General features: G+C 34.0%; 1 protein-coding gene across 1 annotated transcript in view; it reads right to left on the bottom strand.

Moving 5' to 3' along the window:
- Positions 1 to 4072: 4072 nt before the first annotated feature.
- LOC145692186 (methyl farnesoate epoxidase-like) overlaps positions 4073 to 17225 on the bottom strand; it is a 37825-nt gene continuing 24672 nt past the window's right edge. Inside the window, exons 5-8 of the mRNA XM_081767484.1 lie at positions 12498 to 12681; positions 10680 to 10701; positions 9205 to 9343; positions 4073 to 4254 (exon numbers count right to left, since the gene is read on the bottom strand). Coding sequence (XP_081623610.1) covers positions 4073 to 4254; positions 9205 to 9343; positions 10680 to 10701; positions 12498 to 12681 — 527 coding nt within the window. The remainder of the gene's footprint in view (positions 4255 to 9204; positions 9344 to 10679; positions 10702 to 12497; positions 12682 to 17225) is intronic.

The following is a 17225-nucleotide window of genomic DNA, read 5'->3' as shown; positions in this document are numbered from 1 at the left end:
TCTTCGGTTACAAAATGTTACATGTGTTAAATAACGCTGTGTCTCGCTTGTTGTGAAGGGATTTTCTCTCTTCGATCAAGTTGCTGTGGATATTATGCATGACATGCTGGAATTCTATTGTAAAGATATAGTTTTTTTGTTTCACTTAATGTATAATTTGCAACTTTTTTTCGGTTGAATTTCTTAATGGTAGACTATCAGGATTTGATTTTGGACCGGATTGGAATTTTATACCGCGGTTAATTAAGAAGGAATACGTCCATTTAAATTATTACATTTTATTCCATTTTACGCAACAGATGTGTTGACTCTGGTAGAATATTTTGGATTCCATAGTTGGCGATTTCGTACCCAGGAACGAAAAGAAATGGCAATTATATGTGAGAATCAGGCAAATTTGTGATATTCTTGTTTCAAGGACATTGGATGTAGATGAAAGTAAATTGTTACAAGTACTTATTTCGAAATTAAACGAAATGTATATACAATGTAAAACACTGAAACTAAAATTTCATTTTTTGTTACATTACCAATCGCTCATTGAAAGGTTAGGTCCTTTAGTAAGTTTATGGTCATATCGTTTTGAGGCCAAATGTAAAATATTGAAAACAATGGCGTATTGTTCGTGTTCCAAACGCAATATTTACAAAACAGTGGCACTCAAGCAGCAATTACAGTTTAATACTGTACTATTCAGAGGATATATTAATGTAGAAATAGATGTTGTCCTCTGTAAGAAAGGTGATACACTTAGTGATATAAATGAAACACGGACACGTATCATGTGGATGCAAATGAACGGAATAATGTATAAAAAAGGTATTGTTGTTTGTATTAATACTACAGAATGCGGTTTGCCGGAATTTGGAATTATAGACTCCGTGTTCCATACTGGAGAATCAGCTGTTTTTAAATGTCGTTTGTGGAGTACGATTGGGTTTGATGACCATTTGTTTTCCTATGACGTACAATGCAGTAATAGGAATGCGTGTATTAAGAAATGCACTTTACGGTCACCATTTCCAGCCAATATCAACGTAAATTCGAAAGGACAATATTTTGCTACTGTAAGGTTCTCAATATTGTATATTTTCACTTCCTTTATTTATTTCACATGATCGTAATGCTGACTACAAATTAATAAGATTACTTTTTATGTCGTATGGAAAACAATTTTGATAGTACGGTAGATGCTGTAAACAACCGATACCTACATTATTAATGTACTTGGAAGTTAGTCGTGAATCTGTCGATTGAGTCCACGTGCATCAATCTCAATAAATTATTATGGTAGGGAGGGTCAACACGTGTAATGACGAACACGACAAACTTTCTGTAATGTTACCCAAGGTTTTGTTATCACGAAACACAGTGATCTTTCGTGTAGAATACAATTGTAGTATCGTAAGAGGACGTCTCTGATCAGCTAAGCGATTTCCAGACGGGGCGTAGTTTTTTCCTTGATATTGGAAAACATTCTGTGATGCTCTGAGGTATGGAGTGAGGATTCCCACCAGTTCTGGGGTATATTATATTTATCTAGTGAACCGCGTAGGCAGTTTTCGTACATGTCCCTTATTTATTTATTTTTTTATTTTTTTATTTTTTTTTACATTTCAGCTTCAATAATCTGTCCTTTCTCCTCACTATGGGCTACGAAACTTTTTATATTGGTATGATTTCTTCTCAATTGTGCGAGGCAGGTCTTTTTGAGGGAACAGATGAGTTTATAAGTACACCATTACATAGTAAAGGTTTAATTATGAACGCATCATATATTCTAAACTGTAAATCTCGTCATACATGTTTATTTAATAAGCAAGTATTGATAGTAAGTTTTCTTCTATCCTAGTATATTTTGCATCACATATTTACAATTTCAGTTTCAGTTTCTTGTAGTATACACAATATAACTCGGTGTGTTAGTTACATACCTTTACATGTAAAATTGCAATTTTCTTCTTTATAAATTGTTTTGAACCCATATTTTATTGTCAAGATGTTTAATTACTTTGTGCAAAATATAGTAAAGAGTTCAATCTGAAATGTTGTGTCCTTCTAATTTTAACTTTCCGTTTCTATAACATATAAAGCGTATCTATAACTTGTTGTTAGTAATAACCGTAAATCTTTATATTCGTTATTAAGCATTTTTAACGTTCAGCGTTTGTCCGGACAATCTTATAGTGGCATCTTTGTTTTCTACCTCATAAAAGTGTGGTTTTACTACACAGTGCCCTACGTGTCATGCTAACAGAATGTTTTGTGCAGTGCATACTACGAGCTGTCTCAGTAGAGTCGAACCATTTAACTAAAATGCGCATTAGCGTACTTCAATTTCACTGCTAGTGCTAAGGATATAGGATACTATTTTTGTGAGTCTTTGCATTCCTTGAACTTGATTTCACATTTAATGAATAGGGTAATAATACTATGGTTTATTTTATAGAACATTTCTTTTCCATAAAGCTCTGTGTATTTTAATTATCTTGTTGCTTTTATTACGAGAATTGTCAGTGTAATTGTATCTTAATCCATGTTGAAGACACATTAATTCTTTTCATAATTAAGAGAAATTGCCATTATCTTGTCTGCTGAAGGCAGGTGTCGCCGGCAGGTTGTTGCGAACTTTAATTCGAACGGAACAAGAGAGTATCCGAGGAATAACTAACACTTTTCTTACAAGACTATCTATACTTTGTTGTTCGAACTAAAAAAATGTTACAGTTTCGACAACGTAACGTTATCTTCATCAGACACTAACTAAAGACATATCTTCAGTTATATAGATATAAATACAGAAACAACAGTAATTAGATACAATCACAGATGCCTTTGAAACAAACAATGAGTGTTGGGCTTTTCTGTTTTGAATATATATTTCAATGTTCTGAATATTTCTTTTAGTTAGTGTCTGATAAAGATAACGCTTAGTAGTCGAAAGAGTAACACTTTATTTTTAATTGTAATACAAAAATATATATTCTGGTTAGAAACGTGTTAATTATTCTTGTACGTAGTTCCACAGTCGTGATGGGTGGAGTTCGACTATCCCAATGAAATCATTTTCCAATTGTATTATCATTTACTCAGGATATTGTACAAAGATGATTGATTGTAGACGTCCAAAACGCTACAAACAATGCGGAACTGGTAAACACACCCAGTGACTAGCGCCGAGTATAGTGGACCCAGGGACTTTATGTCGTTCAGACACATTATCCAACATATGAAAAAACATTTGATTCATAGAAATTATTGTTGCATCAATTGTCCACGCGAACGTACCGTTTTTGATACCATTTATGTGTTTACATTTTGTTGGGATGCGCCCAGTTTACGGCACTCACGTTTAGTATTCGGTATCAAATAGGTCTGCTACTATGACCCATATCTACAGTTGTTGGGATTAAACGTATCTAGGTCCTGTAATGAAGGACTTTGGTTAGTCCATGATCGCAGAAACTGCCCAGTACCAGCAACTGAACCCTGTGTCCACTACTAAACATTCGGCTTTCCCAACTAAGTGTATCCAGTACTTGCAGCATGAGTCCAGTACCAGACACTGTAACACCGTTTACTGAATACATTGTTACCATTTCCTACATATTTTTCACTGAATACGTTGGCAATTTGTTTGTCAAGCCGATAATGCATTGATCATTTTAGTGTCCGCTACTGAACTTTTTTCTCCGTGTAGGTATATATACAAAATATGCATTTCGGCTTGAGGGGCAATTTGATGAATGTCCTGTAAACACTTGCTTTTTATCGATTTTATTAGCCCCTCTCCGGTCTTCGAGACGCATATGTGACGGGAAACAGTATGGTTTCGAGATTGAATGTACAAGATAAAATGCTTTGCAATCATACAATTGCAATATTCATTAGTAGGAACATAAAAAAAGAGCATTTTAAGTAAAAAGACTTGTAAGTAAAACAACTAAATATCATGAAATATATATATGAGTATAATGATATTATGATTACAACATCAATTCATATTATATGTTGCAACTATTTCTACGTATAACATTGTTCATAATTTTAAATCAAAACTTTGAGATACATTTCATTTATTTTCTTCAATAACTACAGAGAAAGGCTTTGGTTTCACCACAAGTCCATCCCTCGTTTCTGTGGACGGTGGAGATTGATTCGGCGGGATAGACAACGTAAATTTCTGTAACATCACTGTTGTAAATTGGAAGAGCATTACTTTCGTTACATTTTCACCAAAACATCGCCTTCGTCCTGAAAGTGGAACGCAAAAATTCACTGAGAAGATTACATTAATTCTAAAATTGTTTAAACCAATTTCAATTTTTTTAAAAAATTAGCATGCTCTCTTTTTAAAACATAACTTTTCTTTAGCACAATGACTTATGAATAACTACATTAAATATACAACGACACGTAGTATTTTCTATATGATTTGTAGAGTGAGAACTTTCGATGATAAAGTTTGGTAAGTATTTTGGTTATAGTGTATTCGTATTATAGGCAGTAGCTAGTATTAGTTTGTTTACGCAATCACAAATAAAGTGGGTATTTGTGATATCTCATATTTTTACTTGTAAGTATTAGAAAGAGGAACGCATTCGTGATTTAAATCCTAGGATTAGTTACTGTAATATTATGACCACAAATTAGGCTTCCTAATATATTCTACTTTCAAGCATTATCTGCTATCAATATGTTTAATGTCACGTGAAATACTAATTTTCTCAAGCCGTGGCTGATGTGAGTAGTTGTATTTACACAGTTCCATCTCATTTGAAATCGTCACTACGAAGTCCTTACAACACCAAACAACAAATGCCGTCACATGTTGTTCAATGTAGGTAGTGAACATATTAAGAATACATGAAAGTGTAAGAAAACCTTTCAAACAATATCTTCTCAGATGCTTGCAACATCTTAAGGAGAACATTAAAATGCATAAATTTATGGCTACATTATGATTGGAAAGATACACATCCAGGGAACACATTTATCGTATATATTAGAACTGGACTATCATAGTATTTACGAAAGAAAAGTTAATAATTCAATTCCTCTCTGTGGTACTCAGCTGTGCGGAGAAAGGTACTTCTCGGACAATCAGTACATTTTAAATGTTTGTAGCTACGATCGGAATTGTATTCATGAAATAGTAAACAAGTATACAAATCGAGTTAACCTTACAGTATTTGCACAAATTGTAATTTCAAACTTTGAACTTAAAATTTATTTAATATTCCGTTTGTGCTGGATATTGTGAATAAAAAATATTTTTGCTGATTTGCTGGAGAACTTCCTCATTTTATCATGTAATATTCCTTTACTTGCCATTATTTCTGCAAGATTAGTCTACTTCTCTCCATGAGGAGGATACATGTATTTTTGAGCATTTATATCACCTCCATTATTAATAACAAATCACTGAAGCTTTGAATTTTGAATTTTTAATTTTATCAATGCACTGAACACGTTTGATTAACAGTCTATGAAATTAGTAATTTTACTTAGGTTTTGCGTGTTCCAAACTAATATTCACAAGATCATTCATAAAAATGTGACTTATAAGTAGTTCATAAGAACAATGATAGTACCTAGAGAATGAGGCAGGTCATAAAACGAGAAGTCATCTTCATAAAGCTGAATTAGTACCAGAGGGGAGAGAAATATTTAGAACTTTAGAAATATGTAGTAACCACATACGAAGTCTGGATGTATTTGTCAAATCTTCAGTTCGTCTCACACACATACAAGAGCGAGCACTCATCATACCATGTGACAAACTTTTTTAAAAATACCCCAACCATTCCTCAACCGAAACTGAAGTAAAACAGAGAGTACCTTCCAGGCACACGAGGCATGAGCTATCCCCTATACTATAATAATTGTTTCATTTTCTTTGTCACTCTTTCACTACTTTGAACTTCTCTCACTTTTCTCTATTTAAATGCTTTACCTCTCTCTCTTTCTCTCTGTGCGTGTGTGTGTGTGTGTCTCGCTAACACTCTCTAACTTTGCACGAAGAAACTAGAGAAACTACTACACTTCCCTCTATATTGATGAACACCAACGGAAGTTGCCTCTCTACAGAGAAAGCTTTTTTTTTTTTCTATTTAGTAAATCGAATGACCAGTTTTGCAAAAAACGCCGTTAGCGTACACAGCGTTACCATCATTTACAGCGGAATGCACACAGACAGCTACGCGCACAAACGGAATGAGGTACTGACGTTTTGTACATCTTAAATTAAATATTTACAGAAACTCTTTCCCTCAGTCCAAGTTTAGAATTGTCAGTTGAGCAATTTTGACATTAACAGAAGAAATGAAGTTGAATTAGGGAAAGTTCGCTAGTGTAGCATTGCTTAAAACCTATAATGTAAGGTAGTAGAGCATGAGAAGCAGTACTGTGGGTATGACAGATCGATAAGTCACGTACTGGCTGACATATTCGGTATCTTGTTAAAACTGAGAACTGCGCTATGTAAAATTGGCAACGCTGCCTATACGCCAAAGGGGTTTGCAGTTAACACATGTTTCACGTTATTTCTCGAAATGTATGAAACACTGACTTTCATTTAACACCTCTTTTCTCTTTATTTTCATTGTTGCTTCGATTGATAAAATTCAATCATTCGTTTGACAAAACTTTCTCTTGGAGCGGAAACATCCGGTGATGTTCGTCAATACACGGGCAAGTGTCTTACTTTCTCTAGTTACTTCGTGCATAGATTCGTTTCTCCGTCTACTTTGGTTTCTCCGTTATCACGGTTGGAAATTCTAAATTATATTAAAAGGTGGAAACGTTATTTAGTGATACTGCCGTCAAGTCGGCATTAGTTAACAGTCTCGTAAGAATTTCACTAATGCGGTTTTACAGCCACATATAATACTTTTCACTGGTGTACGTATCGTAACAGGAAATTACCTTAAATAAGGGACACATTATATATATATATATATATATATATATATATATATATATATATATATATATATATATAGGCTGTCTCAAAAATCTCCTGGAAAGTTTTAAATCGAGCAAGCCGTTTCAGCTGTACACTTTTTATGGGCCCATTGTTAAACGAGAATGCAACGTTTCCATTTACCTGGTTCCATAACATAAGTGAATGAACTTATTGTATTTCTGCTAACATGTCGATGGCCAGCCCAATTTCAAACGGTTACTTCACTCACTTATGATGTGGGTCCAGGTATTGGCAAAGTTGCATATTCGTTTAACAATGGGCGCATAAAAAGGGTACAGCTGAAACGGCTTGCTCGATTTAAAACTTTCCATCACTTCAAATAAAAAAATAACATATTAAGAGATTGTTTTTCATATTACATTTTTTTGTAACTCTGATAATAACAGAGTTATTCCATGTCAGAAGACATTTGACACACTCTGTGTATGATATTAAATGCACTATGAATATGAAAGGATTCCCTAAACTAAAGAAATGGGTTATAGATCTAAGAAAAATATTTTCCAACCTTTAGAAAGGGAAATAAAGATGGTAGGAGAAGCAGAGGGTAAAGAACACAACAGAAGCCAAGAGGTTGATTGAGAAAATAGGAGTAAGAAATGAGAAAAAAAAACTTCCTCAGCTTATGTTTTAAAAATGAGTTTTCCATTTTAAAGGTATATTTTAAAGTGTGTGTGGAAGAAATGGAAGACAATACAATAAAGAAGTGGAGTAAAAAACTATTAAAAGAAATGGAACTTATACGGGAAAGAGTGCATGTACAATAGAGAATATGTTAGAGAGTATAGGATGAGTATAGGATCGAGATTAATCTGAGTATTATCAGGAAATGTAATGAACACATGAGAAGAGGATGGGAAAGAGAGTGGAAGAAATGGTATTTATAATTTGCAGATATGTGAATTATTCTTATGCATTTCGATCAAAACAAGTTACAGTTTTAGTGGTTTGTGAGAAAGCTCAAACATAAAGAAAAGGAATAGGCCCAGAAGTGGAATCAAAAGGAGACAGTTAAATCAACGTTTTGAATATAGTAATAAGAAGAATAGAAGGGATATTCAACAGTGCTTTAGGAAAAATGCTCAGCAGATATGTATTTTCGTAGAAAGAATATATAAGATGAAAGGAGTAAAAGGTATGTTATTGAAATTATCGGAAAATTATAGAAATAGTAGACAGTGAAGATGAGAAGAGAAAGGGCATATTAAAATTCTTTGCTTTCTTAGAACAGAGTGGATAGAGTAAACAAAATTAAAGAATGAGAGCAAGAAAGAAGCGGAGCATGGGAAAGAGAGTGAAGAAGGAATAATAAAAGAAAAGATGGTTTTTAATAAACAGCGTTAAAAGAGGAATGAGGAGTCACGTAAAAGCTATTTATGAGAGTAGGAGTATGAACATACAGGAACGGTTGTAGAATAACATTATTTTTATTGAACGGGAAGAGAAGGTGAGGAATGGGTTTCAGTGCAAAGAATGGGGAAAAGGTATATAGAAAATTCGGCAAAAGGTTAGAAGAAAGAATTAGGTGACAGGAAGCTGACGTTGAAGAGAAATAATACGATAGCATATATGTGTATGAGAGTATCAGGACACGAAATGAACTAGTGAGGTATAGAAGATCTAAAAAGGGAAGCAGACGGAATAGATATGAAGTGAAGAGAGAGAGAGAGAAAAACGGATGAATTGGAATAGCTGGCTGAACATACTTGATTTGTACAGAAAAATGTTATATAAAGCAGAAAAAGGAAACGATCAGACATATACGTTAAAATGATTGTAGAGTATTGCAATGTGGCAATTAAGAGTTTAAATTCTTAGGAAACTGAAATATTTATAATTAAAAGTTGAAATATGTTTGCAATTAAGCATTCTTAAAAGTAATAGGATTTCACTGATTTTTGAAAAGACTTGTACTCATTTTCTTGTATATATATCTTGTAGCATTTAGACTTTATTTCGTAATGTGTATGATGGAAACACACACTGTCGAAACTTTACCACTATTATCAAATAAAGTTTCTTCCCTTGATCAGGTTTTATTTATTTTTGAAAAGCCGACGGAATTTCAAAACTAAAATGAACGGTATTATCAAATTCCATTTTAATATTACGTGGTTACTTTATTTTGTTTTGAATGAAAATAATATAATTGCAAAGTTACACTAGTGTAATGTTTCTTAAAGTATTTTACTCGTGAATTCACATGAAACTCGTACCTCCTCCAAACGTTACCAAATTTTCAGAGTTCATAACTTCTCCATTCTGTAGAAATCGTTCTGGTCTAAACTCATCTGGATCGATCCATACCTGTTGGCTTTTGTGAACTCCAAGTATATTCACCCAGATGATTGTGCCCTGAAATTTCCAATGATTAATTTTTCAAATAGTGTTATAATACTACGCTATAATTGTCATTCCTAGCTCATTAGAAAATTGGCTTACACTTCGTGCGGGATTAATTACTGATACTATCACATACTTTGTGTCGAACTGACACACGATATAACTACAATAGTATTATGAATACATGTAACCAAATTCCCAACGACATATCTGCAATTTTATGACAATCTGCTATGTATTACGATATTAAAAGATAAGACATTATTATGGTCGACCATCTTGTGAAACTAAGCATATCAGAACTGTTAAAGGTTTTCAGATTCTAACACAATATTAAGGAGGTACATAGTGCAGTGGCATAATACAAGTGATATTTTACAACGAAAAGCGAATAGATACATATATGTAATATTTTGAAATAGTAATTGTAGTAAGAATGTAAACGGTATTGTGTCAGTCAAGATACAGCGACTCGATATATCGACTCAAGACGAGATAGAAAACAGGACAGATCCACACAAATCAATGACTAGTTGCAAACTTATTAACGTATTCAATCATCACCTGCGACTTAATCATCTCTCATAAAATGCTATAAAATACTCAAATTTATTTGCTTGTACACGTGTATATTTATATATATACCTAGGTATATGGTCGTCTTCCGTATATATATATAAGCATTTCTAGGATATTAACCATCGCTAACATTGTTAAGACAAGAGATGTTTAAGTTTGAAAAGAACCACGTGTTAACTTCAACACAAATGCATAACATATGCAATGACCTACAAGAAAACAATACTATTTTTGACTCTTAGTAGCAGTCAGATAACCGTGATTCTCTTACTATGACGGAACGAACATGAACATGTCATTCAGACATTCGAATCAAACCTAGTGCATTCGATAAACATAAAAAAGATATACTCATGCACAAAAAATATTTGCCATGGGCAACCGAGTACGTCCCTGGAGCACATTAATGGTGTTTGTATAAATAAAATCGTAGACTCACCGCGAAATAGATAGTGTATCTAGTTTTGATAACAAAGCTATAGCGTACAGTGGATTTTCTTCAACATGAAATATACTTTTCAAAGTTGCTATGGATTGGGACCCATAAGGTAATTGAACAGGGACAATTAGGACAATGTCGAAAAATTCCCTTCAGAAATTCCTCTCATAAAATTTGGTCCAATCTGGAGTGACCCCGGGTAAAAGCACACAATAACATGATATCTCGAAAAATACTATATGGGATTAGAAATGAGAGTAGCAAATTTTGTTTTGATAGACGGAATTGGTATGAGGATAAAGATGGTATACTACTACATTATATACATACAAAACTGAACCTATGACCTGACCTGTAAAGAGAAGATAATAGAAATACAGACGCAGTACTATTTATCCTGATATGAAGATTTGTATCACATTATCCGTAAAGTAAAGTGAAGCAAGTGTTTTAAACAGCAACTGTACTACAGCTATATTGGACAAACCAACTTTATGCACACCACCACCACCACCCATTCTTGATCTCTATTTCTTTGTCACTGTGTCGTATTTTCTCACTTGTTTTAAGGAGAAGGATATACATATTATTTTCAGGGTACATTTTAATTGTATACTCGTTCGACGAGTGGGAAGGTCTGTCTTTGAAGAATTGCTTATCCCGAAAAAATCCGAGATTCCTCATGTGAAATTTTCCGCATGTGCTTTCTGTACACTTTAATAGTCTTTTAATTCACACACTGACTCCTACCAGCTCCGGTGTCAGTTCAGAGGAGGAGCAACTTCACAATAGAACCATTTTAGAGGACATAGAAGACATTTTTTTCAACTTATTCCTAATTTTCCTCCTTACATGTTACGGAACGATATGTGTGGTAACTATTGAAACCCTTGCTCCTTTTTACAAATAGTATGGCGCAATTATTGATACAAGTATAAATAGTACTTCGTTTATATGTTTACATTATGCTCTCTTTATAAGTCAGGTTATAATTTTTATTTTTGTATGGTTTTGTATGTACAGAACGTATTGGTTTAAAATCTTTACCTTCATACTTATTCTGTCTATCAGACCAAAACTTAGTACACTCTTTTCTCATTAGCTATGGTATGTTTTAACATCGTTTTGTATTATGCGCTTTTACCCGGCGCCACACTAGAGGATGCCAAAAGTGATGGGAGGGATATCTGGAAGGACTTTCCCGACATTCTCCCAATTTTCCTTGTTCAGGTATGTTATGGACCCCAATTCATAGCATATATGGAAAGCGCGTTTCATGCTGAAGAGAGTAAACTGAGAGTCTACGATTTTCTTTATACTAACAGAGTTAAAAGGTGATTTTTTTGTACATGAACATATGTTTTTTTATGTTTATCAAATGGACTCGGTTTCATTCGGATGTCCTGATGAAACGTTCATATCCGTTCCTTGTAAGTAAATGTAATGATATTAACAGCAAGTATGAATTGAGACAATTTGCAATGTTGCATTTGCCTCTGGACATCCTCTATACAATGAGTAGTCCAATCTGTTTTCAAGTGGAAAGTCTGGGGGCATGAGCGAACTTTGTTATGAGTATCAGTAAGAAATAGAAAGGGAGGAATGTTTCTGCATATATATATATACAGACTGAACTGTCTCAACACATTGCAATTTTTAGGGCAAAATAACAGGTATACTAGTAATGTGTTTGAGTTGTCGTTCACACGTTATACTTTTTTCCACGGGGATTTAATTGCATCACCTCTGTAATGTTATGCGTTAGTCCTTGTTATAACTAGTATTGTTTTTTTGTATTTCTTGATATTCATAGATTATTCATATCTTTCTAGCTGGAAGCACTACGATTGAAATATTTATATTTTGGTCACCTTAGGTATTTTGTAGCCCAGTAGATCGACGTCCTCCAGTGCCTTTCTTACAGTTACAGGTACAACAGGCATTATTCTCTGTACTTCGAGGAGGGTTGCGGCAGTATAAGGCATCCTAATTTGAATAGAATACAGTTTGGGATAAGTACAACGCAAATATGACGCATGTAACACACATTTCTATTGATATAAATAGACAATACAAATAAATAACACTAATTTTCGTGTTTACTGTAGAAACTTAGAAGGGAAGTCAAAGAAGAAATATATCACCTACCTGTTGGCGTGGAGATGAAACGAAGGGGTGTCCTTTATTCCTACGACATCCATTATTTCTTTCTGGACATTCCTCTGAACATCAGGATGCAACACAAGGTACAAAATAATAAAACTTAAGGTATTACTAACAGTATCCAATGAGGTAAACACCATGTCTTTAAGTATATCAAGGGACGTTTCAACTGGAAAGAAGTTAATTTAACACTGTTAAATCTTTTTATGGAATTTCAGAAAGAAAACGTTGAAAATACTTTTGTTTTGTTGATACAGATAATCGCATTTCACCTATTAAATTCTTAAACACTTTAGAGGTGCATAATGAATTAAAGAACCGAAATATTTGACATTCAATTATGTTTGTTATATAATGTTTCTGTATTTAAGCAAGCTAAACATACACACTGAGGAAGAGGGGGACACGTACAACCTAAGAAGTAAGGCAGAAAGACAATTTAGAAACTACATTATTAAATACTATTAAAATTGGTAATAATTGTTTCATTATAAGAAATCAGAAGAAAAAAGTATGAACTTTCTTTACATCAACGTAGTAGACAGTAAGTATATAAGTAAAAGATTTCTACTGAGCTGACACAAACTAGACCAGGTGAATCGAGTGTAAGAAATTAGATATTAATTGGATTGCAGTGAACGGAAGGGAGGAATTTGAAACCAGCATCCACTAAAACTAGACGAAAAGTAAATTCCCAGTCAATTCTTTGTATACAAGAAATTCACAACACTGACAATACAGCAAAGTTAATATTTTAAGCAAAAGTCCGCTTGAAACAGTTTCATTACGTTCTGGGAGAATTATATTTGATTATTGTAAATAATGTAGAGTTAGTGCCTATAAAATTTTTACACGACAGCTAGAGGTCAGTACTCGCTTTAAGCTTATCATAGTTTAGTTCACATAAAATAGTAAAAAATAAGGCCTCTAACAAGTGTGCCTGTACCTAACATTGATTACATTTTTGAAAGTGTAAATGATTTTACAAACCTTTTTAAATGTGTAATCGAACAATGTATTAAGATTTCCTGACGATTGTAGAAACAAATGAAGAGCGTAATTAGCTTGATGTATATGTAAAAGAAAGGTTTTTTGGTTAATGGAAAATGTTAAGCATGACGTTACCACATGACAGTGTTTGAGAAACAAAGAGGTTCATGTTGATGTTGATATACATAGTTGTAAATGAGTCGTTTGCTGTAGTTGTATAAGCCCAATCAAGATAAGAGACAAAAAGAAACTGGTATCAACATTCTTGAGTAACTCTCGTAGATTGGAACTTTAGTTGAAGTAATACCTTTGCTTCCCTAAAGATACAAAAGTATTCAACACACCGTGATGGGCGCCTGCAGAATCTTTTCTAAGGGGACAACACTCACTCACACGCACACACAAACACACACACACACACACACAAACACACACACACACACACACATATATATATATATATATATATATATATATATATATATATATATGTGTGTGTGTGTGTGTGTGTGTGTGTGATGCGCACTTTAAAGCTAGCAAAAGAGATTACTGATGAACCACAAATGATATGAGCAAGATCTTGATGGGAAAAGTGTAGGGGAGGAGGTGGACGTATGCGTATGTTATTGGCCATGTCACTAGAAGAAAACTTGTCACTAGAAGAGCCTATAAATATTAATCTCTTTCGAAAATCCAAACGGGGCAAATGCCCCTCTAGAACTTGCTTATGAAGTAAACCTAAGCTTCTAATTAGGATAATTGTTTCGATTAGTAATTTTGAATCTTTTGAGATTGAAGCTTGTCGAACGGTAATATGTAGAACGGCATTAACAAGTAGTAATATATGCGGCATTACAAGACGACGGAAAAACTTCATTACTTTTAGCTTTAATTGGGTTACCAGCGAACAAGGAAATTAAAAAAAATGTGTGCTCCAAAAAAAGACAGCCCAGAAAACTTATGAGAAATTAGAGAAGCTCGTGCTGGGACGTTATGGATTAAAGACCAATGAAATAGCTGAACAGTTTAATTTTCATATAATCAAACAGCTGCAACACCAAACTGTCGCTCAACACGCCTTGAAACATCATGCAATATTCTGTAATGTTTGGTCGTGCCTTGAGCAATCATTGCGAGATCAGTTTGTTTCTGATAATAGTATCAATGTGGATACAAGGCAAGCAGCGGCTGTACTAACATTGCATTAGGTGATGGACATTACGAGTGCATTTGAAAGTACTAAGGGGCGTATGATATTATTCAGTAGTTCCCCAAATCAGAAGCAATAAAAATTGAATATAAGGTAGAATCCGTGCCCAAAAGAGAATAAAAAAAAGATAATAAAAGGTCATCTAATACAGCAATTGATACAGAAGCAAAAATAGTACTCTTCCACATTATCTGATTGTTCAAGAAAAAAAATACAGAGAACCCCACCTAATGTAGCAAATCGGAACTTTCGCATATGGCAAAAATCATTCAAATATACAAACTAAAACAAATGAACTACGAATTGACAGATCAATTGTAGAAATCAAGAATGAAAACGAACACGATTCCAATTTCATGGAAGGAAGCAAGTCAGTATTGGAAAAGAACAATTGAAGGCAGTACAAACTTTGCAGCAATAAAACTGCGACATCACTGTGCAGCTAGTGTACCCAAACGATACCTTTGTAACTCTTAATCGTGGCTCGTAAAGAGAACCCCTCGCTTCACCCTTCGTTTTTCCCACACTAAAACAGCAAAGAAAATGAGCGCAAATCTAAATTCGATATGTATACGTATATCCTATATACTGAAGATGTTATGAGTACAACGAGCATATGGACAACGAAATTTCCAGTTAATGAAATTTCCAAACTGGGTCGAATGCACATTCAAGTCAAGTATTGGTCCGGAAATGGCTTAGGGCTAGTCACCAGGCCATCAACAGTAGCTAGGCGTTTGCTCTGGAATACGCATAAAACGAGTGTGTCTGTCTGTCAGGTTGAGAAAGAGAAGGAGAGAAAGACGGAGACATGAAAAGGAAAATTAAGCATGACACCGAGATAAAAGGATGGATATAAAAATGAAAACTACTGATCATTACTCTTTATTATAAGGAACACACACACTGTTTACACAAGTGATGCCCTATGAGTTCTCCAACTGGAAATGAATATCTATTTAGAGACATGGGTTTATGCGAAAAGTACACTACCTGTTGAGGGAATCGAACCAAAATTTTCCAGAAGCTTTCACTGGATTTGAACTTACGTATAATAAGTCTACTATCCATAAGTTAAGCACGTTAATGCGCACAGCTTTTCCAACTAAAACCATAGCACAAATATTACGACATTCACTGCTGATCGTTGGAAGGAACCGGCTTCTTCCTGTAAAGTTATTGACACCAAAGTTCTACGCAACCTGAGTCAGTAACATTTTGGAAAATAAATAACAAGCTACGTAGCGAAAAAAAAACACATTTGAAGAGGAATCTAATAAGGTACTTTTGGAGTAGAAATTTGTATGATACACTCATGAATTCAAATTATTACACTTGCATTTTCATCAAAATTATCTCAACATTTGCAACTACTCTCGAAATAGAAAAAATACATATACTTGCTATAATGAGGGCGGTTGGGAAGTTAAATACATTGAAGCATACTAAGGGTAATCATCATAGACGAAGATGTTTTAGGCATGTGATCTTTGTACTATTGCTGTTCATAAATATAGATTTATTCCGATATTAAATATTATCAGTAATACTTTAAGAAAGACTGAAATTAAAAGTTGAGCTTTTTCGATTTTGGCTAAATTACGTTAAGAACCGCTTCGTCAAATAGTCCAAACGGACTAAACCTATGCCAACGGGCACCAAGACGTAAGTATATATTGTGTGTCGCGCTGAACACAAGCTTATTTAAAAAATCTATATATTACTACTCCCGACATTTGTGTACGTAGAGATCGATCCCTGCACATGTCATATGGACTTGATGGTTTGTAAACGTCATTTGCGTAACATTTCTCCAAACGGAAGAGAAAATGCGACTACAGTCAAATATCCAAGGAATTGTTCGCGGGACTGACTTCGTGTAACTTATCTGTGCGTAGCGTCGCAAGTATCGGAGCATATTCTTATTATTGTTCGTTGTGTCGCTAATACGCAATGAAGATAAACATGCGTATCTTTCATTTTTATTATTATTATTATTATTATTATTATTATTATTATTATTATTACACTTATAAACGTACCTCTGCACTTGTACGGCGCAATCACTGCATAATATGTTATTGTTTATGTAATTATTCCTGGAACGTACGTTACGTTATTTATTAGTGGGCACTAATTCGTTTACAGGTTGTAGAATGAATGAATTTGGTTTTGTACTTTGATGTAAATAGCCGTTGAGAAAAAAGTCGGTTTATTCCAAAGAGCAGCGCTGAATGTAGTAATATTTGATTTATGGTTTTAGGCGACAAGATGGTGTAGGGGTAACGTGCTTAACTTATCAATAGTACAGATAGACAAAATAGGTTTTAATCCAGTTGAAGACAAAGTTTTCTTACAATTCGATCGTGAAAAACAAAATAATGACTTCTTATACTAAACGCGCAATCGATAAAAACGTGGAAACAAATACTTATATCATGGAAGATGGCGTATACGAATGTTGGTTGGGAAAGGGCAAATAAAGTCTATGGAGATCAACTGGACAGTTTGAA

The sequence above is a fragment of the Thermobia domestica genome, chromosome 8 (assembly GCF_964235325.1).
Source record: "Thermobia domestica chromosome 8, izTheDome1.hap1.1, whole genome shotgun sequence".
Taxonomy (NCBI): domain Eukaryota; kingdom Metazoa; phylum Arthropoda; class Insecta; order Zygentoma; family Lepismatidae; genus Thermobia; species Thermobia domestica.
This window is presented reverse-complemented; position numbering and strand designations above follow the sequence as displayed.